Source organism: Cavia porcellus, unplaced genomic scaffold (genome assembly GCF_034190915.1).
Source record: "Cavia porcellus strain 051 isolate PalLab524CR breed Dunkin Hartley unplaced genomic scaffold, mCavPor4.1 scaffold_18, whole genome shotgun sequence".
Lineage (NCBI taxonomy): Eukaryota > Metazoa > Chordata > Mammalia > Rodentia > Caviidae > Cavia > Cavia porcellus.
The window spans coordinates 73,045,346-73,070,609 of record NW_026947501.1 but is presented as its reverse complement, the minus strand read 5'-3'; the positions used below and the strand labels follow the sequence as shown (position 1 = coordinate 73,070,609).

General features: G+C 42.0%; 1 protein-coding gene across 8 annotated transcripts in view; it reads right to left on the bottom strand.

Moving 5' to 3' along the window:
- Poln (DNA polymerase nu) overlaps positions 1–25,264 on the bottom strand; it is a 152,851-nt gene that overhangs the window by 105,953 nt on the left and 21,634 nt on the right. For all 8 annotated transcript variants that reach the window (XM_063230288.1, XM_063230284.1, XM_063230286.1 and 5 more), the window contains 8 exons: positions 21,115–21,317; positions 18,228–18,340; positions 13,708–13,865; positions 11,729–11,797; positions 10,235–10,295; positions 9,564–9,628; positions 8,178–8,261; positions 7,770–7,865 (listed from right to left, as the gene is read on the bottom strand). In XM_063230288.1, coding sequence (XP_063086358.1) covers positions 7,770–7,865; positions 8,178–8,261; positions 9,564–9,628; positions 10,235–10,295; positions 11,729–11,797; positions 13,708–13,865; positions 18,228–18,340; positions 21,115–21,317 — 849 coding nt within the window. The remainder of the gene's footprint in view (positions 1–7,769; positions 7,866–8,177; positions 8,262–9,563; positions 9,629–10,234; positions 10,296–11,728; positions 11,798–13,707; positions 13,866–18,227; positions 18,341–21,114; positions 21,318–25,264) is intronic.

The following is a 25,264-nucleotide window of genomic DNA, read 5'->3' as shown; positions in this document are numbered from 1 at the left end:
GCCAGTGATGCTCTCCAGGTCTGGATTTAGCTGTTTTCATGAGAAGTGACATCCCTATAGTTTTAATTTTATTTCCCTGATAACTAATGAAGTCAGTCACAATTTGTGCATTTACTGGCTAATGCATATCATTTTTCATTAAATCCTTGTATCTTTGGCTCATTTGAAGAATTGTTTTGTGTGTGTCTTTACACTACTGGAATTGACTGAACAAGGTTTCCTTCCCTCCGTGACTTGCTTTTTCACTTGTTTAAATACATAAACAAGTGAAAAACACATAAATACAGATAGTGAATTTTACTTTTGTCTGATTTACTAATCTTTTCCTTTATGGATGATGCACTTTGTGCTCTGTTGATGAATGTTTATCTACCTCAAGATCTTTCACATATTATCTCATGGTATCTTCTCTGGGCTTCAGTGTTTGGCTTTTGTACTTAGACACATAGCTCACATGGAGTTTGCTTCTGAGTGCAGAGTGAGAATAGGGGTCGGGGTGCCCATGGTGTTCAAACAGGGAGCCTTCCTTCCTCACTGTACTCAGTCTCCATCAGAGATCATGTGCTTCCTGTACACACATGGAGGTCTCTTTCTGGATTTTCTATCTTAGTCCATTATAGAGAAGCCACACTGATTTCATCTTGTACGAGACACATCTGGCTGATAATGTCTTGGTAGAAAGTGCAAGCCTTGAAATATACTCTCAAGATAAAAGCATGAGGTCCCATAAGGACAAGAAGCAAACAAGTTATATAATCTAAGCATGCATAATATGAGTTTCTTTGTTCTTTATCTCAATAAAAGCTGCCTGCTTATGCTGGTTGGGTGGCAGTCATTTTTTTTTTGAGTGGCAGAACCCCCACTCTGGCCACACTACAGTCTCACACTGGCATATCCCCTCCCTAACCAATCAGTGTCAGTTTTTCAGAGTTCATCTCTGGTTAGGAGTGCTGGCTGCATATCAAGATCAGTGTGGGAGCTTAGAAAACAGCCATATGACTGGGTCACAATCAGTTGTGTGCCTGAGTATCTGTGTTTTCCAGCTGAGATGGGAACTGTTGTCCCAGGGTGACTACAACAGACACAGGCTGGCAGGTTCCACAGGTAAATCTCCAACAGAGGTCTTCATCTTCAGCTCCATCCCAGAAACATGATTGCCCAGGTGACATGGTGCAGGAGGGTCTCCAGGGTACTTTTGTCCTAACACACGCAACACTGAATAATATCTCCCGAAGAAATCACCCCTCTATCCATTTTGCCTGAATAATGGCCATATCTATCTGGCCAGCTGAGTAACTCAGAAAACCTGGAACTACAAGTTCTAACTACTATTCACACTCATAGGACCACACCAGGATGTCCTTTGTGCTCTAAACTTTATTGCCATTGTCTCAACCACAGTGGTAACCTGATTTTTAGTAACTCTTCTCCATTCTCCAACCAGTACTAAGAGAGATCTTTTAAAAATGTCCCTATCATCTACTAAAATGGTGAAAATCCAAAACCCGACAACACTGAATGCTGGTAAGGCTGAGGAGCAAAGGAATTTTCATAATTCTTGGTGAAAATGCAAAATGGTACAGTTTCATGGTTTCCTACACAATTTAACACATTTTAAAATGGGTGCGATGGTGCACACCTGTAAACTCAGCACTCATGAGGCTGAGGCAAAAGGATCTCAAAAGTTCAAGATCAGCCTGGGCTACTTAATGAATTCAAGGCCAGCCTAGACTGCCTTGAAAAAAAGTGTGGAACAACAACAAAAAATTCTTAACATTCTTACCAGATGATCCAGCAATCGTGCTCCAGGTAAAAGCTTACATATATGTAGAAACCTGCATATGGCATGGTGGTGCACTGTTGTAATCTCAGCACTTGGGAGGCTGAAGCAGGAGGACTGCTGTGAGTTCAAGGCCAGCCTGTACTACATAGCTAGACCCTGTCTCAAAAACAAAAAGAAAAAAAAAGAAACTCCACAAAAACAAAAACCCTGCATACAGGTATTTATAGCAGTTTTAGTTGAAATTGTCACTATTTGTAAGCAACCAAGATGCCTTTTAGTAGGAGAATAGATCAACTGTTGTACATACAAACAATGAAATGTTATTCAATGCTTAAAAAATTGGCTATCAAAACATGAAAACTCATGGGAGAAACTGAGGCTCATACTAAGTGAAACGTGCTCATCTGAAAAGGCAAGATAACATATGATACCAACTACTACTTATGACATTCTGAAAGAGACAAAACTATGGAGACAATAAAAAGTTCAGTGGTTTCCAGGAATTGGAGGGATCAAGGCTTGCAGAGGCAGAGCACAGAGGATTTTTAGGGCAGTGAAAATACTTTTTTGGGTACTATAAAGGTAGACACATGTCATTACACATATGTCCACACCCACAGAATATCCAGCACTAAGGGTGACCTGTGATTTAATGCAGACTTTGGGTGATAATGATGTGTCAGTATAGGTTTGTTGATTATAATAAGTGTACCATTCTATGGGTATATTAGTCACTTTCCCGTTGCTAGGACAAAATGCCCAATACTAGCAACATAAGAGAAGAGCAGTTTCTTTTGGTTCATGGTTTCAGAGGATTTAGTCTATGGTTGGCTGGCTCCAAGGCAGGAACAGTCCGATAGAAAAGCATGGTGGAGGAAACCTTCTCAAGCCATGGCAGCCAGAAAACTGAGAAAGGGGAGGAGCCAGAGACAAAAATAAATCCTTTTAGGATTAATCCACTGATGAGTATGGCATCCTCCTGACCCATTCACCTTCCAAAAGTCTCATACTTTGAACACAGGAAGCTTTTGGGGGCTATTTTAAATCCCAAGTTGGGGGAAGCTGATAGTAAGATCATGTATGGGTGGGGATAAGGAGTATATGAAAACTATGTACTTTCTGCTTGATTTTTTTTTAGCAGAATATATTTATTGAGAGAAAGAAAGCTTCTGTCTGAGGGAGAGAGACAGAAGCAGTCCTGAGTGGGTTTCTCCTCTGCTTGATTTTGTTGTGAAACTAAAACTGTTCTAAAAAGTCTATTAAAAACATACCTAAGATCTGAGGCCTTCTATTTTACTAAGGTCTGCATTCTTTACTACGGCCTGAAGAGCATGACATGATGAGGTCTTTGCTCACTTCTTCCTCGAAGAAGTCTCTTGATTCTAGGGCAACCAAAGCCTTCCTTTTGCCAGGTCTTGCTTTCTGTTTGTGACATGGATGATTTCTTATCTTTAAGCTTCCATTTGTATGTCATTTATTCAGAATTCTTTCTTTGTGTGTGTGTGTGTGTGTGTGTGTGTGTGTGTGTGTGTATTTTTTGTTTTTATCAGTACCAGGGATGGAACTCACGACTGCCTGCTAGCAAGGCAGGCGCTTATGCCGCTGAGCTAAATCCCCAGCCCCAGAATTCTTTCTTGATAATACAACCTAAAGTCCATCATCTTTGTTGTATTTTTTTTTTGTCTTTTTCCTTTTTATCGGTACCAGGGATCGAACTCACGACTGCCTGCTTGCAAGGCAGGCGCTTATGCCGCTGAGCTAAATCCCCAGCCCCTCTTTGTTGTATTTTTATTATGTCTATTTTCACTTATCCCACTGTAGGCATGTGTTCTTGTGATAGTTAATTTTAGGTGTCAGCCTTGCTTGACTAAGGAATCCTGGAGAGCTGGTGAAGTATTGCTTCAGGGTGTCTCTGTGAAGGTGTTTCCAGGGGAGACTGGGTGAGACTGAGCAAGGAAGATCCAGATCCATTTGTGAGAGGCTCTGTCTTGGTTATTATTTTCTCATTGTTGAGAAAAAATACCTGATACCCAAAATTAGGGCAGGAAAGGCTTATTTCTTACAATTTTGGAGATTCATACTCAGCTGGCTCCACGGTAGGGTGGCATGGTGGGGCCACCCTTTATGGCCCCCACAAAACTGCAAGAACAAATTTTGCAGAAAAGGAAAGACACCTTCTTCTTGCCCTTTCACTGTATGCCAGCTCCTCTCTGGGTCAGGGCAACATTCACATCACCAATCCCAGAACTAGACAACAAACCAATCACAAACACCACATCCATGTTTGCATGATTGCATGATTGCATGAGGCATGGGGGGGGATATCTGAATATATACCATAACAGGCACTATCCACTAATCTAAGGCTGGGGTAGAACAAAAAACCAGAGGAAAGTTGAGTTTTCTCTCTTTTGAAATCAGAACATCTTCCTCCTCCCCTTGGCCATCAGAACTTGATGTTCTCTGGCCTTTGGAGTTTGAAACTCACACCCAGCAGCCCCTGATCTGTCAAGTTTCTCCACTTGGACTAAGAAGCACAACATCACCTTCCCTGGACTAAGGCTTTGCAGCTTGGACTAAGCCATGATACCAGCATCCTTTCTAAGCTTACGGATAGATAGTTGTGGGACTGCTCAATTTCCAGGTTCCATGATCCAATTTTCCTAATAAATCCCCTCTCATATTTCTCTACTTATAGCTACATATATCCTATTGGTTCTATCTTTCTGAAGAACTCCAATACATTGGAATAGATATTTTATGACACAGACCTTTTCCCCACCAAACTATAAACACCCAACACAGAGCAAGTGCCACTGTAAATGTTTGCTAAATAAAATAGGGATGATATCTGTCCTATTCATAGCAGTACTGCAAAGCCTAGCAGTATGCATAATACATAGCAGGCACCTATTGAGGACACACATTATGACTTGAAACCCTTGTCATTTTAGTTTCTTAAAGGTCTGAGAAGCAGCTTCCAGAAATGATGAACAGCTAGACCAGTCTGCCTGCCTGACTCCCAGACCAGACCATCTGCCCAACATCTGAGTCCCCTCCAGTGCTCTGAGAACATGTGCCTTCCCTGGAGGAAAGAACTCCAGGCTCCCTCCCTGTGTGGTGAAAGAGGGGCTCTTGTTCTTCACTCCAATGTATTTACTGAGGGAGGGGATTCCTCCTGCACCATGGCTGGAGTGGAAGGAGGGTAGGGGGATGAGACTTCCTGTATGAAGCACAGGTCTGGCGAACACTACCCTGCACAGGTGCAGTAGATTCATACAATTAGGCCACATTGGTGAGTCCTGACAGTGAGTGGCAGAGAACAGGGATTGTGGAGATCATGGTCTCTGACCATGGTGCATTTACTTCAGAAACCAGTAAGAGAATATATGGGAAGTCCCATAATTTTGGAAATTTAAAGACACTTTCAAACAATTCAGTGATCAAAGAAGAATTATAATGGAATGAGAAAATACATGAAATAAAACGAGAAAAACATCAGTTCATATGAAAAGTTGAAGGAGTCACTCAAGACTTACTGAGCATCCCTTGTGCTCCTGCCATTGTCTCAAGTTCTGGAAGAACTCCAGGAACGAAGTGAGGTCTGGGCCTTACTAGAACTCAATCCCCAGTCAGCTCATGGAGCTGAGCATAATAATTTGTAGGTGAGGCCTCTAGTATCATGAGCCCAGGGATGCTATGGAAAACAGACAAGCAGGAGGGGAGGGAGGTGGGGTGGAAAGGGATTTGGGATTCATCAGGCACTTTGAAGGGGAGGATGAAGGGAAATAATGAAAAGAAGTCCTAGTCTTGCTCTTAGAGGCCTGGGCATATATTACCTAGTCAAAGTTATCTTTTCAATGTACACAATGAACAGCATGACCTGTTTAGTTAAAGAATAGCATGGTTTATGATTGATGCCCATTATGTCTTTGTGGAAAAACTGTTCAAGGCACAATTTCAACACTGTCCACAGGAAAGCACTGCAACACCAGGAAAGAGTTAAGACTTCCTTTCTTACACCATTAGTTGCCTGCAGAGCACAAGAGCTGCAAGGGAAGGGCAACAGTGCCAGCTGGTGCTGGGACAGAAAATGATCAGCTTGAGATCTCCACACATAAGTGCAAAGAGCACCTTGTGGCTTTGCCAGGTGGCACCATCATCAGAGCTTCGGGGCCCACTGTCCATCTCTGCTCTGCAGGGTGAGATCCAAGTTGGGGTCTCTCCAGCAAGATGGGACCCAGCTCTCAGTAAGACCTCTATCCTAGGCTTTAGGAGCAGATAAATACTTGGCTCAGCTCTACCAACCAGTGGTTTCAGTAATGGGAATGAAATGAGGTTTTCAATGTATATAACCTACATTCTAGTGAGATAAGCAAGCAAACACCTGAGGTCACATTAGGTAAGACTAAGTGGAATGTAGAAAGCAAATCAAAGGGAAGACATAAGGAGTGACTTGGCTTTACTGCAGACGGTGACCAGAAAGTCTTCTGAAAAGAATATTTAAGCTGACAGTCAAAAGCCAGCAGGCACGGTCTGTGAGCAGAGTCTGGGAGCTGGGGAAAGAGCCTGTGTGGAGTCCCAGACAGTCACAGTGCCAGGACCAGGGGGAGACCTAGCTCCATGGCTGGAAACGCTTTCAGTGGCTTAGGTTGGATTCTGAGTGTGATGAGATGCTCCAGGAGTTTTAGTCAGGGCAGTAACATAATCTCTCTAATGCTCTCAACACAGGTACAGAAAGAAAGGGGACTGGCTAGGATGATTGTAGTAAATCTAGTGAGAGAGGACATGTTTTACAGGAAGAGTTTGGAACTGGCTATTGATAAGCTTGAAAGAAAGAAACTCAACAATGACCCGTAGGTATATGACTGGAATTTCTACAACCAACTCTGACTGGTTTTTTTGTGGTTGCTCTGTTGGACACACGGCACATACATTTTTACTAAGTCCTCACAAGATCTCTTTTCTTTTCTTTCTTTTTTTTTTTTTGTCTTTTTCCTTTTTATCAGTACCAGGGATCGAACTCATGACTGCCTGCTTGCAAGGCAGGCGCTTATGCCGCTGAGCTAAATCCCCAGCCCCAAGATCCCTTTTCATAGATCCAAAAACAAAGGCACAGATTAAGTCAGGTAAGGTGGCTATGGGGCACTTTTGTGGTGTTGGGGTCCCAACACCTTTGTTCCCCTACTGCTCTACCCTGGCACCTGAGGACCTGATAGGAGTGTGGGACGCTTCCTTGAGGTGAAGAACAAGAGGTGGACAATGGAGTTAGAAGCCCCTCCATGGAGCACCTTCTGCAGGAGTTGACTAGTTACCTACTACCCACCCTATGCTGCTAGTGCCAGGTGTGGGATGTGGACGAGGGGGCTCCACAGGGCCTTGTCCCCTAAGTGCCACTGTGGGCTGAGGCAAGCAGGTGGACAGGGAGCTGGAGAGGCAAGGTGCTACAGGAGCAGTTTTAGAAGGAAGCTTCCTCTGCCTTGATATCCAAAGTTGATGGCATAGGAGGCAAAAAGCAGGGCCTCAGGCTGTGAACCAAGGTGACAGGAGTATACTTCCTACTGGCCTCTACTCTGCATCCTGTCAGTAAAGTTGCTTGTTGGCTTTAAATATCTATTTCTGCTCTGCTACTTAGTAGAGTACAATCTCACTATTCTTGGTCTTTTAAGAATTTATTTCTCTAAAGAAAAGGGTAACTAAAATTCTACAAAATACATTCAGAGAATACTGGGACTCTCCCACAGAGCATGAATTCCCGACTGGATTGTCAAGAATGTATTTTAAGGATAAAACTCTACTAAATGACCTCTGCCAGAAGTCCAGCCAGCCAGAGGCTCCTGGAGAGCAGCCATCTGCTTCTCTTGCTCCACAGCCTGAAGTCCCTGCAGGTGGAAGCACCTGGGCCAGCAGGCTGCCTGGCACAAAGTGTACCCCAACCCACCCTGTGCCGACGCCAAGTAAGTCCCAAAGGACATGGGATCCTTACCACAGCCTCCGACGTGGATGGGTGCCGCTGTGTCCCTGGCCTGGGAAGGGTCTTCCTGGGATTCAACAGGTGCAGCTTCAGCTTGCCAAAGAGGATCTCCAAAACCAGCAATGCACACATGTGAGAAAGCACCCAGGGGAGCAGCAAACGCATCACTATGGTTAAGGCCACCACACAGAGACGCAGATGGTATAAAGCACAGTCTCATTTGTATTTTCTTGGATTTAAAGGCTTTGAAATAATGAATCTCAATCTAGGCAATCCCTTTCCCTTGTGAGAGAATGTCAAACAATTTACATATTTTTTAGATGATCAACATAACATAATATTTGTAAATTCAGAATAAATCTCCCTTTTAACTCTTGAATAAAAAAATGTATTTTTGAAAGAACCAAAGTTTATCATTACCTTTCTAAGTTGATTATTACTCATTATAAGAAACTGTTCTCCTGCAACAAAATGGGCTTCTTGCTCCAATTCCTTGAGACGTGCCTAAATATATGATAAATACAATTAATCTCATTCATAGTTTTCACATTAAAATTATTTTATTTAATTCTTTAATTTGTTAAACAATTCTCAACAAGAGAATAGAAATGATCTATACTTTACCAAAATGGACATTTTGCCTTGGAATGGTCAGCTTCATAGAATCACCCTCCCCCAAACCCAGGGAAACAAAGTAATAATACACCAAAACTTGGGAGGTCAAATATTAGAACTAGACCAGGGATCCAGTATCACATGAAATAAGAGAGAAGGAGAGGTGGAGGTAGTAGGCTGTATCCAGAATATATCAAGATGTCCTAGAAATCAGAATAAAAATGAGCAAAAGATGGTGCAGATCCTCTGTACAAAAGAAACTCCTCATAGTCAGTGACAGTAGAAAAGCTATTTTTTATTTTGTTTTTTTGCTTTTTGAGACAACATCTTGCTGGGTAGTTCAGACTGGCCTTGAACTCACTGTGTAGCCCAGGGTGACCTTGAATTCATAGCAACCTTCCTGCCTCAGCCTCCTGCATACTAGAATTACAGATATGCACGATCCCCTGGCAGCAAAAAAGCTATTAACCACATAAGTAAGTAGGAAAAAAAAAACCCTAAACTCATGTGTGGTTTGTAGTGATCATAACCTAGCAACCTCAAAACGCCTCTAGAGCAGGCAGACACCACTGGATGTAGTCCACAGCTTCAAGCACCACACAGCAATGGCAGTGGTGCAGTTACAGGGGGTTGAGGGAAAAGTCACCCACCAAGTACTGACTGACTTACAGATCAAAAGCAAGCAAACCATCAGGCTGGCATGGATGTGGAAACCAATAAAGCAAAGCAACAACCAAACAGATGACTACAAAGGCAGGGTGGTGGCCACTTCCGGCAGCAGGAAAGGGGCTCTGTACAACCCATAGTCTGGCCCAGGAGCTGTTACACAAGTTTCCTATGAAATAATTCAGGTGGAACATTTTTACATATTTCCCACGCATCTTTCTCTATTTTTATTTTTCAGAAACCCAAGAATTCCTTCACTAAACTCTAGGGGGTGATGTCCTTGCAAGAAAAAGCCAACTTTTGAGAAAGAGCCTGAGATCCATTAAAGAATCTCCCGCACACTCACTGGATTCAGTGCTGCCCCCACACATGACAGACACAGTGTAGTTTAAGCCCTTTAGTGCTTAGTTCTCCCCTTAGGATCACAGACGGGTGGAGGAGGGAGACAGGGTCAGCATCAGACTGGGGGTAAGAGGACAGGGGAAAGCACAGTCTACTAAGACAGAGTCTAAAAGGTCAGCTCACCCCAAGAAGCACTGACATCCTCTCCATCTCTTCTCTGTTCACCTGAATCTTGTTGTTTTCCATCACTGTGATTCAAAATCAGTTCAAACATATTTGTGTTGCCTAAGTGAATTCTTTCTGATAAAGACGAGAGAGCCTCATCTGACGAGGACACAGTGACAGCAACTGCTGCACTCAGCACAGGGCCTGGCAGCATCCCCCTGTGAGGTCAGGATCCAGGGACACCGACAGAACTGGCCTTTGAGGGACTCTGTCCTCCTGTGGGCCTGGCAGGACCTGGACAGGGGTAGATGCAGGAGGAAGCCTGCAAGGTGACGACAGGAGGGTTTCCAGAACTTCTCTGGCCAAGCAGAGGGCAGCAAGCCAGGATCAGAGACAATGGCCAGCATGTAAGCGCCCAGCATGTAAGCGCCCAGCAAGGCTCTTTGCATGGCAAACAGATAAGGGGTCCCCTCTGACCAAAGATCAGAACTTGCACATCCTTCCACATCAGGAGGTGACACGGCCCAATCCCTCTTGTTTCAGAAAGGAAAATAAAGGGCTGGCATTTTTGGAAAGTCCAAGAGAAATAGTCCTTATTGCTAAATGAGCTGCAAACAACATGATTTGTCTGCAAACAACATGAAGAATTCTCTAGTAAAATGACTCACTTTGTCTTTATGGTAACTTACCTGCTAAAACTGGGACCAGAGGAAGCTCCAAAGTACAAAATAGTTGCCATAAACCATTAGCCTGTTCCATAAGAAGAAATACATCTTTAAACTAGAAATCAAATCTGCATTTGGTTGAAAAGTTACTTGTCTCTGTTAAGCTAGAACTGAGGCAACTCCTGTTGGGGCAAGTTTCGTCCCCACATCTACTCCCCTCCCTGTTCTTCCTAATAAAATTTCTGTTTCTGTTACATATCCTGCTTTATCATTGAGACTTGGTAGAGGGAATTAATTTGAAAATGTCAGACCAGCCAAGCCCCATTCCAAACCTTCTCCCCAGTGCTGAGGACTGAACCCAGGCCGTCCCACTGAGCTGCAGCCCCAGTCCTTTTAATTTTTGAGGCAGGTTCTTGCTAAGTCATTAAGTTGCCCAAGCTGGGCTCAAACCTAGAATCCTCCTGCCTGAGCCTCCTGCCACCATGCCCCACTCCATATCCTTTATTTATTTATTTATTTATGGGGGGGGGCATCAGGACCTTGTGCTTGCCAGGCAAGCGCTTTGCTGCTGAGGTAAAGCCCCAGCCCTTTCTATATCCCCTTTCAAAAACTTTGTGTTATGATAGGGTCTCATTAAATTCCAAGATTAGGTTTGAATTGTGACCTCCTGCCTTAGGCTTCCAACTAGCTAGGATTACAAGTATGCACAGCACTCTAATGTTTAAGATGAAGTTCTTGCAGGCTTTATTTTAATTTCAGAACGGGCTTACTGAATTTCATAATGTACTCAGACTATGTGATATTTACGCTGAGCCACCTGCTCTATGAGCACGAAGTCCTCCCCTTTATTCACCTCCCCTTTCATGTTCTTTACTGGAGAATTTGTTCTTTCTACTGCTACCTGAGCCCCTCTCTCTCCAGGCCTCACCTGGGCTTTTCTGCCAGCCTCTGCAGATCAAGTCTCTGCCTTCCTCTGTGATCCAGAGTGGGTGGCCCCCCAGCCCCAGCTCTGCTCTGTCCCTTGGAAGCTTCCCTTTCTGATCCCCAGCACGAGACTGAAGGCAGAAGGAGAAACAGCTGGCCGTGGAGCCTGGAGTAGAGATGCCCCATTGCTACCACCCCAGGCCTCTCTCTCTTGCCAGAGCCTGCTCCTCACTCTCACCCCTGGATACATTCCTTTTCTTCTGCCCCTCAGCTGTCCCTTCCAGTGGCTTTGGCCTCCCAGTAAGACAGTAAGTGAGGCAAGCTGAGCCCATTTTGTTACTAAACAAAAGAAACAGTCTGCTTCTGCCTGAGCTGCAGCATCCAAAACATCCCAGGCAAAGTGAAGGAATAGAAACAGTTACGATTATTTCCTACCAGAGAAACCATTCTAAAAGCCAGGGTCTTACCATTTAGTCTGTTCTGAGTGGGGCCCTACAACAAATGTGTCACTTCCTTCACCCTCACCTGGGAGTGTGAGCATGAGTGAAAAGTAAAACTTTTTGCATAACCAGAATTCAGAAAAAAATGTCTTGCCTTCAGCTTGGAACACAGATCCATCGTAAGTCTGTAGAGTATATTCAGGTTCACACGTACATTCTGATTCTTTAAAAGAGCAAAGGTAAAATTCAGACAACCTTAGCACTGCTCATCACAGTCCGGGAGATGACACAACTGCCAAGTGTTCCCAGTGAGCCCCGGGAGCGCCTGATTGCAGTCAGTGACTCATCGCTTCAGGCAGACAAGGCCTCATCTACAGAGAGACCTCCACCTCCACCACGCAGGCACAGCACAAGCTGTGCACAGCAGACGTTCTCATCACTCAGGGTTTTCCTCATTTCACAGACTGAAGAATGGAAACACAATGGGGCTGAATGCTGGGACAGTGGTTAAACAGTGACAGAGTGAAAACACAGAGCAGTTTCTCAGGTCCCAGACTTCAATCACACAGAATGGCTGCCACATCCTACGCTCACTCATTCATTCCCACTCTAGCACAGATGCCCACCGGGGCCTTGGAGAGACCCTAAAAGGATGTGACTAACCAGCAGAGAGGCAATTAGAGGTAGCCCCTTGACACACAGTCTACCCTTGCTTAGCATCTGCTCTTCTGCACCCCCAGAGCCTTGGTCACTCAGGCTGAGCATCTGTGGGAGGCCTCAGAGTGAACCGAAGGGCCAGCAGCTGGCTGTACACACCCAGATATGACTCCTGTTGTTTGCTGGCCTGGGCTCTCCTGTGAATGACCCATCAGAAGACACTAGGTAGACTGTTTCCAGCTGTCACCTGGCAGAATTCCACAGTGCAGCCTGTCGGGCCTTTCTCGGTTCCAAAACAGCCATGCATTTCCATTCCTAGAGCCCTGGGATGGGACAGGCCAGCTCCTAGATGGGCGCAGCCTCATGAAAGCCCTCATTCCTCCTTCCCAAGCTGCCCTGCATCTCTTCTCTGGGTGGCCTTGTACTTCCTGTGCCACTCTCTCTCCAAGTGTTCCTCTTTTCTCCTGAGCAACTCAACCCATCTTTCTCCATATTGGGAAGAAAATGCATGGAAATGAGGGAAAGAAACAAAGTCAGAAACCCACACTGAACCATGCCATTCACGTGACCTTGGGTGACGTGAGTGCACATAATCTTGAATGCATTTCCTCACTGGAAAATGGACTGGTAATACCAAAGTAGGTGACTCGTTTCTTCAGCAATGATATCCCAGCTTCCTCTGGGAAGGTGACTCCCTGCCTGAGCTCAGTAGGAGTAGGAGCACTTACCACAGGACCTGCCCTTCCCTGCTAGAGTGGACACTGGATCACAAGGGAAAGGAGTCACTCTCCAAGAACTATACTGTGACTCTGGCTCAATACTGGCACTGAGGCACTGGCCCTGCCCTGGGTTCCCAGGCCTACAGGCTCTTGATCTTTTGAAGCCTGCTTCTAATTTTTCTCCAGTCTTAGAGCTGCCCTAGACCTTCTGATGAGTATCTTTGTAAACCAAAAGAGCCTGTTTCTATTACAATAGCCCACCCCCACACAGGGGTCAGGAGATGAAGGGCAGAGCGCCAATCCCAGCTCTGCCCCCAGCTGAGCTCTTCCTCAAGCTCCCTCTATACTCCATGGTTCACCAGCAGCACATCTGGCACACAGTGTCTTTGCCAGCTGGTTGAGGTGGAGGCTGAAGAAAGTCACCTGGTAGGTCCTACCATTCTCCCCATGGGCTGAGGTGGCTTCCCAGGAGTGTGGCCACAGCGAACACCTCAGCAGCACTACAGGTTTATAGAGCAATCAACTTTGACAGCAGAGAATCCACTCAGAAGAACCCCACTGCAAGTGAGACTTTTCAGCAACAGAAGGTAGGAAATCTCCCATTTTATCCACCATCCCCCAGCAGAAATTGCAAGGTCAAAGTATTTGCATGGAGCAAGGGAAAAGGAAGGTTAATATTAGCTGTGAAATAGAGAAGTTTCTAGAAAAAAGTTAGGGTTGTATTACAGTGGATAAACCAGATCTTAAAATGACTTACCACACAGTTTCTTGAGGAATTTCCACATGTGCTGCTCACTTTGACTGTACTGGACTTTTCATGGTGTTTTGCCACTAAGTCCTCAAAAGAAGGTACAGCGTCACTGGGATCTATGAGCCATGCAGCAATTCTGGGGTCTAATCCTACAAAATTAGCAACTGAAGAAGAAAAGGTCACTTAATATTCCCCCCAGAACTAATAAGCGTTCCTCAAGCTTGCCTCAACAAGGTTGTTAAAGAGCAAATGAACAACACTATTATCATTGCCTTCAGCTCTCAGAGCTAAGTACCCACAAGACTCCATTATTTCTCAATGGAGCCACATTCAAGAAGTAGACAGCTCAGTGGCACAGTGCCTGCCTGGCAAGCACAAAGCTGTGAGTTCAATTTCCAGCACAAAAAAAAAAAAAAAAAAAAAAAAAAGTGGGGGCTGGGGATTTAGCTCAGCGGCATAAGCGCCTGCCTTGCAAGCAGGCAGTCGTGAGTTCGATCCCTGGTACCGATAAAAAACGAAAAAGACCAAAAAAAAAAAAAAAAAAAAAAAAAGTGGATCCCAAACAGCAAGGAAGGATGGGATGCTAACCTTGGAATTTGGATCTCCCAGTATCATGTTCCAAGAGGCCACAGTCAGAATCTCAGGCCTGATTCTTGCCTCTTTTTCCCTCCCCACCCTTGTGCTTTCTGCTCTCAGGCTTCCCAGTCACTGTGAGCTATACATCCTCCTTCCATACTGTCCCCTCTGCTGGCCTCTCATGGCTCTGCACTGTGGTGCCAGGATCTCTGGCTTCCTGAGTCAAGGAAGAGAGACAGAAGTGTCCTTGTCACTGTGTGGGGAGGGTGGACAGTATGTGCTAGGCAGAGAGGGAAGTTCCCCAATGTGAAAAAAAACCCATGAGAGAACTAAGATTATACTGTGTGCACTACAATGCTGTGAAAAGAATCTGGGCCCAGAGGTTGCCTCAGCCCTTCCATGTCATTTCCTCAACTGCAACCAAGGGGAAGGTTACTGTAAATATCTGAGAGACATGTGTGAAGATGCTCTAAAAAGAAGAAGAAGAGGAGGAGGAAGAGGAAGAAGAAGAAGATGACTTTGCTAAGTAGGTAAGTTTTAGTACTGGTCTTTAAAATACTTTATTTATTTATTTACTTTCTGAGACATGTAGTTCAAACTGGCCTTGAACTCACAGCAATCTTCTTGCCTCAGCCTCCCAAGTACTGAGATTATAAGTGTGCACCAACATACCCAGCTTAGATAATTTAATATTTTAAAGTAATATTTTAGGGCCACAGATTTAGCTCAGTGGTGTAAGTGCTTGCTTGGCAAGTACAAGGTCGTGAGTGTAATCCCTAATACCAAAATAAATAAATAAATAAATATTTTAAACTAATTAAATATTTTAATATTTTAAAGTAATATTTGAAACTGAGGAGTTTAGAAAACACTGTAGAATAGTATGGCCAGATTTTAAAATTGCTAATATAGACCACTAAGATCCTTAAACAAAAATGAACAGAAATGAGTTTGCTTTTCAATTAAATTACATTACATATTACGTTTTCCAGTACCTTTAAGTCATCCTAGCATAAGAAGCTTACATTTACCAACACAGTCAGTGTCATAACTTTTTCCTTTGATGTCCAAGACACTTTGCAGATGGGAGCCAACAGTCATCTGTCTGCTTGCCTCCTAGTCAGCAACACATGACTTTACTTGGCACTGCCCCACAGGTATTTCACTCCACTTCCACACCTCTGATTAATGTTTCAGAGTTAAAGGTGCCTATTGACAAGCATGTCCGAAGTCCTAGTGAGGCCTGACAGACCTGGAGTGGTCTGGGCCCAGTCTCGTAAACTCCCTTTCACCACTGACAAAGCACAGCCTGACAGGACAAATCCCTTCAGTAGAGAGAAACACTGGTAGTTGAAAAATAAATGCCAGCAAAACATATTTAAAGTAAGCTAAGAAAAACTAAATCAGAACTAGAAATGCTTAGAAATTAAGTGACCTAGAAAAAGAAAACTTACACAAAGAAATGACAGAATCCAGGAACGAGAAATAAAAAGATTTCAGAAATAAAAATTGGAGTAGCAAGACACAGAAGCAAATACATATAATTGATGCCTTGAAAAAAAGAAGATGGAAAAGAGAAAAAAAATTAAAAGAATGAAGAGCTTAAAGATGAATTCTAGATAAGTGATAAATATGAAATATGGGCAACAAAATTCAATATATGAAATAGGAATTCAAAGGAAAAACTAATGCTGTATAAACACTGCAGTTCAAGTTCACTTTAAACTACACAGTGAAGGACACAGATAATCAACATTGAATATGGTAGATCTAGAGCTCAGTGGAATAGCACTGGGAGTCAGAAATCAATCCATATCTCAGGGGTCAGCTACTTTTCAACAAAGATACTAAGAAGCCAGACTTTGTAATGGGGTTAACTGTGTCCCCTAAAAGATATGTTACCTAAAGTTGTGACCTTATTTGATATGTCTTTGCAGATGTAATTACAGAACTTTTTGAGATCACCTTGGATGGGGGAGGGAGCCTAAATCCAATGATGGGTGTACTTAAAAGGGACAGAAAAGGAGAAGCCACACAGAGACACAGGGAAAGCGGAGGTGGAGGTGAAGACAGACCCTGAACTACTAACCATCACTGGAACTTGGGAGGACATGATGGGATGGGTCCTCCCTCAGGTTCCAGAAGGAACAGCCCTGCCAATGTTTTGATTTCACTTTTCTGGTCCTAGAACTGTGAAAAAATAAATGTTGTTTTAAACATCCAGACCTAGTCTCAAAAAAAAGGACAACAGCTGGAGATTTAGCTCTGTGGCATAAGTGACTGCCTGGCAAGCATGAGGTCATGAGTTCAATCCCTGGTGCCAAAAAAAAAAAAAAAGGACAACAGAAAACCCCAATTGATAGTAAGGTGTTAAAGCAGCCCTAGGAAAATAGACTACTAGGCTTCTATCATAAGGACTCACTTCGTAACTCATCACAGATTGTGTACCATTGACCATTATTAAATAAATGCTTCCAACAAAATGGAGGAAAAAGCCAGGCTTTTAGGAGGCTGAGACAGGAGAATCACTGCAAGTTGAAGAAGGCTAGCCTCAGTTACATAGCAAGTTCAAGGCCAGCTTGTGAGATTCTGTCTAAAAAAAAAAAAAAAAAAAGGAAACTTTCATCCATTGTGATAATGTGATGACAATATGAAAAAAGGAGACACTATAGTACAACCACAATGGAGGTACCTCGAAAAACTAAAGGTAGATCTGCCATATATTGTAGCTATTTTACTTTGAGTATATCTCCAGAGCAAAAGATAACCACATATCACACACCTGCATGTTCATGTTCACTGCAACACTGTTCATGGTTGCTAAGATATGGATTCAACCTAATAGCCTACATGCCCATCTTCAGATGAAAAGACAACAGGGTATTCTTTAGCCGTGAAAAAGAATGATATCTGATCCTTTGCAACAGAATGTATAGAACTAGAGGACATAAGTGAAATACGTCAAAAGCAAAGAAAACGCTGCATGTCTTCTCTCATATGTGGATACCAAAAAAATGTTCTGAATGCAAAAGACACAGCAATTACTAAATGTTGGAAGGGGTGAAAAGGAAGGCAGATAACTGTGGCACCATTAAGGAACCTAAACAATGACAATCAATTACTTCTAACATTGCAAAAAAAGGTATGCAAATAAAAACAGCTACAGGATTAGTGTGGAAGTTCAAATACCAGCTTGGCAGCTAGTCATGAAGAGATCGCTGCAGCCTCTTGGGAATGATGGCATAACTTTAAGCAGGAATCTGTATTTCAGTCCCACAATTGAAATATTTTGAGATGAATTATCCAATGCTGGTAATTTTCAGGGTTTGGAGTGTGGGGAGTCATAGAGGAAAAAGGTTACGGGTTGACCATTATTGGATAGGGTAATAGGGGCTTTTGAGTCTGTGCAGAAATTTTTCATAATAAAAGTTTTTTTCTGCTATTTTATTATGAAGATTTCCAAACATACAGACAATTTAAAAAGAATTGTAGGGTAAACACTGAGTAATCACTACTTAGATTCTACAGTGAATATTTTTGCTACATTTATTTTATCACTTATCTACTTACTTAGTAAAAAAGGTTATAAAAAATCTTTTCTGCTATTTTAAATGAAAGATAAAATGTGTCTGACATTGTTTTGGTGTTAACTGCTTTGGACTATAGTTTAATTCTTAGAAAGGTTTACTTTTGTGATAACAACAAATCCCAGCCTGACTCTGCAGAAGTTATTTTTTTCCTACTTTAAGTTACCAAAGGATATATACTAGTGAGAGCTCCATGTTACTTAGCTCCAAAGGGGAAAGGGGCCCCTGTGCCTATGGCAGATGCAGAGACAAATATGTCAGTGTGGGTGTGGTCAGGTAACTGGTGACCTTCATCCTCCCACCCCACAGGTGCCACTGTTGAAGAGTTAAACAGCAAAAACAATGTAAATGTAACTAACTTACCATGCCTCCAACTGCTATCATCACCAAAAAACTGCAGTACTGTTTTCACAAATTCCTTGGCGTTAAAACAAATAACAGGGCATTTACATGTCAGTGTCTGAAATAGCACATTCCTAGAAGATGGAAAGAAATTCACTGATTTGAACATTAATTCAAAACTTCTGACCTTGGAAAAATATTACTAATACTCTACTAAAAGCTATCACTATCTATTTCTTAACTGCGTTTTGTAGAGGATGAAATAGAGACACAGAGCTAAGTCATGTCCCAGGGGCCGCAGTGAGGTCTGAATTGCAACAGAAAGCACACATACTCCAGACACTGGGCCCCAAGGCAGAACCCCACCTGCGATCCTAGAGCCCCTCCAACACGCTACCTTTCTGCCAAGCTGCATGCTTTCCTCTACCACTGGACTGTGCTATTTCCCCTCTGGCTCCTGGGCCACAGCACTTGCTCATTCTTGACTGCAGTCCTCCTCTCACAACTCTGCAAGCTGCTCAGGTGGTAGCCTCAGGAGGGAGCGGGCTTCTTGTGTCTGCTGTACTCCAGTCACATAGTGAACACAGACGGACCTACACCTGCTGGACTGTATCCCATGTGCTTCTTGAATATAGGACTCATAACAGTTCATGTCTATCAAATGCTTACCATGTTCCAGGACCACACCAACATCTCATGAGGGTTGTGCACTGAAACTCCCTCTCAACCCTATGCATTCTGTCCTTGTCACAGGGGAGGGACCTTAGTGCCAACACAGGTCTCTGGGACCAGAGCTTAAACTATAAGCCACCAAGCATAAATCCCTTGCATAGTAAATGCTTATGAATACATTAGTGAGGTTCTTGGGATAAGGCTGAGAAAGGAAGAAACCAGGAGTCTAATGAGCTCCATCATGAAGTAAATGTACAGTGGGACTTCTATGTTTTATTCCAGAGAGAGAGATATTTTCAGGCTTTTTCCAAGTTATATGACTTCTTGGGTTTCTTTAAACAGGGAGCCCACGCAGGGAGAGCAGGAAGTGTCAGTAGCTCAACCTCTGGTCCTGGCTTGCACAGATCACAAAGGGGACAGAAAGGAAAGAGGATTAGGACCACTGGGAGAAGGTGCCTGTAGCCCCTGCAGTGCTGAGTGAGGCATCTGATAGTCACTACAGGGCCTTCCACTGGGGAGCACAGCTGGCCAGAGCACAGGTGCCTTGATAAGACAAAAGAGGATCTTATAAGATGAAAAGGCTAAAACAGAAGGTACTTGAAGAGCCAACTGGGCAAGTCAGTTATGTCACATTTACAAAACAGAAAGCCAACAATAATATTTTTTAAAAATTAGATAGGGGTGAGGATATAGGTCAGTGGTGTGCTCAGCAGATGCAATTCCGAGTACTGCAAAAAATAAAAATAAAAACGAAAAAGCTAATTTGGTCCAAAAAACAAAAAACTTGAGTCAAAACTCACAAGACTACTATATAGCTTTAACTATTTCTCTGAGTCTCAGTTTCCTCATTAAACAATGGAATGAATAAAGTCAAATATATGAAGATGATATAAAAATGAAAGATACGGAGTATAAAAGAACCTTGCATATATTGCTAATAAATGTTATTAAGTATGTTTTTACAAAAATTACGTATGTGTTAATTAAATGTGTCTTATATAAATTCATTTTGAATATCAAAGACACTATTACAGAAGTAGGATTATTGCTACAATTTTATTGTAGTTGAGGTAGCTGCAGCTGTTGTTGCAGCTCATCGGGGTAATGGCCTACCCTGTGGAAGCAGCCAAGTGGATGAGAGTAGGACAGAGTCCAGTAATTTCTTGAAGTCGAGGCAATAGGGGGTCACTAAGAATTTGGATATGGTTCATGGAAAAACCAAAGCCAAGGATAGTACCAAGCCTTCTGGCCTGTGACCACAGGGGGCTGGTACTGATGTGAACCCTCTCAGCCAGGCTGTTGAAGGAGCAATAGGGAAGATGGGCTCAGGACACACGAGCCTGACAGAACATGAGATGTTCAAGTAGAGAACGTGAGTAGCATATATAAACTGGAAACTCAGGCAAGGCCTCTGAATACTAGGACTCTAGTCTCACAAAGGTGCTCCAGAGGACAGACCTGACTAATTGTACTTTACAAAGAAAATTATACACAAAGTAAGTTAAAGATACATTGGTCCTCTGCTTTCCAGAAATTACCTAAAAATCACCCAGAGCCCAATCAGGGGACTACTTTAGTAACCACACACTCTTGATTCAGCCACCTCTGAAAAGTCCTACCTGCGACTCCATAAGGCTTTGGGGCAACACCTAGACACAAGCCATAATAGGGTCACACTGCATCCATATTGCACTTCACAGACATACAGCTCTGAAGCTGCTACTACTTGGTGAATGAGAGGACAGCTATTTGCAGCCAGTGATGGCTAATTTTCTCATAATGTGAGCAAGGGAAAAAGAGGGCTGAGAAGTCATCCAGACCCTGGAAATTATGATGGATTTTCAGTGATAGTGGGAAGTGATGGGGGAGGGAGCTTGACTTCCCCAGATTCTCACTGTGAAGTGATTCAAACCCTGAGTAGGCTCCCAAAGAATTGATAGGCCTCATTTCAAAAGCTCTGAGAAGAGGAGCCAGTTTTACAGAGGTTTCTGTCATTTAGATCCACTTTGTTTTCATTTTTCCAGAAGAAATTTCTAAAGCCTAAATAATTAAAACTGCAGCTTAGGGGCTGGGGATTTAGCTCAGTGGCGTAAGCGCTTCCCTGGTAACTGCAAGGTCATGAGTCTGATTCCTGGTACCAAAAAAAAAAAAAAGGAAGGAAGAAAACCTGCAGCTTAGAAAACTATGTTAGGATGAAGCAGGATATAACAGAAGATAATTAGTGAAGGTTTCCTACCTGGCAAATAGCCTATGTGCTTCTTGTTCACGGCCCCAGAGACAGGTGCGCTCCATGTGTATGTAGATGCACCAGTCCTCCTGCCCAGATTCTCCTGCCAGACCACCAGCACAGGCCAGACCATCCAGAAGACCACTGCCTGCCTCCACGTGACTCTTCAGTAACATCACCACCCCTTTCACACAGGAAGTCAGGGCCTGTGACTATAAAAAAAAGTTCCAAAATTAAACACAGACAAAAATGTCTATTTGAGCAAGATATGTTACTGTGTAATTAATCAGGTTGAGAGAGAAAAGGTCTAAATTTATAATTTATACTTGTAAATGAATCGTCAAAAGGCCAAAAACTGAACCACGATTTTACTATCCAAATCTGGTCTCTACTATTCAATATCCTCATGAAAGTCTTAGTCAATACAATATGACAAGAAAAGAAAATAATAGGAATTTAGTTCAAAGAAGAAGAATTACATTGTCCCTATTGCTAAATGACTTCAATAACTATATTGGATACACAAATGAATCTTTTTTTAAATTTTTGGAACTAAAATGGGAATGTGGCAAAGTTTTAGGATACAAGATCAAAATATGAAAATAAAAAACCAAATGTATTTCTATATACTGACAAAAATACATGAAATGAAAATTTTTAATTGCCATTTTGGAAGGATACCAGGAATTGAACTCAAGACTTTGTGCTTGCCAAGCAGATGCTTTGCTGCTGAGCTAAATCCTTGGCCCTTAATTGCTTTATTGTAACTCAGAAAAAATGAAAAAGGCAAGATGCCAACAAAACATGTATAAAATACAGTACAATGAAAGAAATCGGAGATCTAAATAACCAAGGTATACCATATTCAAAGATTGGAAAATTCAATTAAATAAATATGATTCACTCCTCCCAGAGTTAACCAGGAAGATCAATAAATCTTAGGTACAAGAAACATGAAGAAAGCTACCCCAGAAAATTATCTCATAATCAAATTGCTTAAGCTTAGCTGGACACAGTGACCCATTTTATAATTTTATGGAGGGTGAGGAAGGGGGATTTCAAGTTCAAATCCAGCCTGGGCTATGTGCAGAGTTTAAGACTTCTCAAAAACAAATGCACAAAAACTGCTTAAATCAGTAATAAAGAAAAAAAAAACCTTAATAGAAGTTGATCATAGAGGTGGACTACAGAGAGAGAGAACAAGGCCACACCAGGAAGCAAGCCTGGTCTGGGAACCAGCACCATTTGTGGGCTGCCAATGGAATGACAATAGCCAGACCCCAGCCCCTTCAAGTGAACGGACTGGCAAACAAGAGGCACCAATCTCCCCTCCTCCCTCATAAACGACTGGCTTATCCAGAGAAACACAGACTATGATGACGGCTATCAAGGTGAAATGCAATTGGATGCCTATAGTGCTTTGGTGTTACATTGACATTGTAGGTCTAGGGCCAGTGGTCTGATCATGGGTTCAGAGGAAAGTAGTATGCAGTATGGTATCTAGGGGAGATCTCCTTCTAAGGGTTGTAACCATTGTTGATTCCCTATGGTCTTATTTTGAAGTCCTGTATCATTTCCATTGTTTTGTTGGGTTGGGTTTTATTCTCTTTTGTTTTGTTTGATTATGTTGAATCCAATGGCAGGAGCGGCTATTTCAAAGATAGCAAGATATATATATATATATATATATATATATATATATATATATATATATATTGTTTGTTTGGGGGGTTTTTTGGTTTTTTTTTTTTTTTTTTTTTGGTCTTTTTGAGACAGGGTCTCGCTATGCAGTTCAGGCTGGCCTTGAGCTCACTTTGTAGCCCAGGCTGGTCTCGAACTCACAACGATCCTCCTGCCTCAGCCTCCTGAGTGCTGAGATTACAGGCATGAGCCACCACACTCAGCTGATAGCAAGATATATTATGATAGCAATTTTGGATTTTCTATTGGTTTGTTTGGAAGTCCTTTATTGCATTTATTATCTTGTTTTTATTCTATCCTATTCTGTTTGATTTTTACTATGTTATCTGCAGCTATTTTGAAGACATCAAAGGCATTATGGTAACTATTGTTGATTTTGTAATGTTTTGAAGTCCTGTATCACTTACCCTGGTTTGTTTTGATTGGTTTTATTGTTTTATCCTCTTTAAAATAAAATTTAAATTTTTTTTAAAAAGAAGTTGATCATAGACAGAAACAAAAATAGGAATGATAACAGATTTCTTGTGGGGGAAATAAAGGAAGTTAGAAGACAGTGGCATGACATGTTTAAACTGCTAAAAGAAAAAAATGAACATTCTTTAGCCAGCAAAGTGTCTTTCAGAATTGAAAAGCTGGGCATGTGTGTATCTTTATAGTCTTGGGTACTCAGGAAGCTAAGGCAAAATTGCTTGAACCCAGGAGCTTGAGACCAGCTTAGACAACACAGAGAGACAAGGAAGAAAATAAGGAAGGAAGGAAGGAAAAAAAGAAAAAATGAAAGAAGAAATGACTTGCATGTTACACTGAAAACCACAATACACTGCTAAATAAAACTAAGGTTTTCAATAAATGAAGATATCACATCAGAAAACTCAATATGATTAAGATGGAAAGACTCTAAAATTTAATCTATAGTTACAACACAATTTGAATCAAAATGCCAGCTGGTTGCTTGAAGAAACTGGCAAACTAATTTTAATATTTATATGGAAATTCCAAACAACAATAACACCCAAAGCAATCTTGAAAATGATGAACCAAGTTGGAGGAGTCATGTTTCTTGAGGGCAAAACTTAACTACAAAGCGTCGGTAATCAAGAAACATGGTGCTGGCATAAAATAGAAACAAAGATTAAGGGAATGAATTCAGTATCCAGAAATATATCTTTACATTACAATTTACATTTACAAAAAGTACTAAAAAGGGGACTAGGGATTTAGCTCAGCGGCATAAGCACCTGCCTTGCAAGCAGGCAGTCATGAGTTGGATCCCCGGTACCGATAAAAAGGAAAAAAAAAAAAAAAAAGTACTAAAAAGAAAAAGAGGATTCTTTTCAATGAACAGTACTAGGACAACTAACTGGATGGCCACATACAAAAACAAGTTTCTGCCCTGACCTCATGCCCTGTATAAAATGTAACTTAAGGTGGGTCACCTATCTAAATGAAAGAGCTAAAACTATTTAAAAAAAAAAACATTAAAAAAAACCCCATGCAATGGTACATGCCTATAATCCTGGCACTCTAGGAGGCCAATGCAGGAGGATCACAATCCTGGGAACCTAGCTTGAGAAACTCAGCAACTTAGTGAGACTAGGTCCCAAGATAAAAAATATAAAAAAGCTGGGGATGAAGCTCAGTACAAAAGCCCTAGGTTCAAACTCCAGTACCATAAAAATGAAACAATAGTAAAGCTTCATGTCCTGGGATAGACAAAGAATTCTTGAATATAACAAAAGCACACGCAACAAAAATTTTTAAGAACTAGAGTTCATTAGATTTAAAACATTTTGTTCCTCAAAAGGCACTATCAAGAAACTTAAAAAAAAAAAACAAGACATAGATTGGGTAATTTACAAATTGTATATCTTACGAAGAACTTGAATCAGAATATATAAAGAACTCTTTTAAGTCCAAAATAAAACACAAATAAGCCAATTTTAAAAGGACAAAAGGAAAGGGGAATGAAGGGGGTGGAAAGGAAAAGAAAAAATGAGAAAAGAAAGGATAAAACGGAAACAAAACTTTGTGAATAAGGAGGGGAAAGACAGCTTGAAAAGAGGGGAGGGGAGTAGGAAAAAATGAGGAACTAAGAAGTATCATGTCCAGGAACAAATTCCCTATGATAAATGTGATCACTGTGCATATATAAATTGTACAAATAAACTTAATTATTAAAAAATTGAATTTTGCCAAAGATGACAGATGAATGACTAACAAGTACACAAAACTATGTGCAATGTGATAATTATTAGGTTAATGTAATTTAAAAGCACATGAAATACCACTTTACATATTGGCTAAAAAAATTTTTTTTTTTTGTCTTTTTCATTTTTATCAGTACCAGGGATCGAACTCACGACTGCCTGCTTGCAAGGCAGGTGCTTATGCCGCTGAGCTAAACCCCCAGCCCCCATATTGGCTAAAATTAAAAGAAAAAACAAATATATGCAATGAG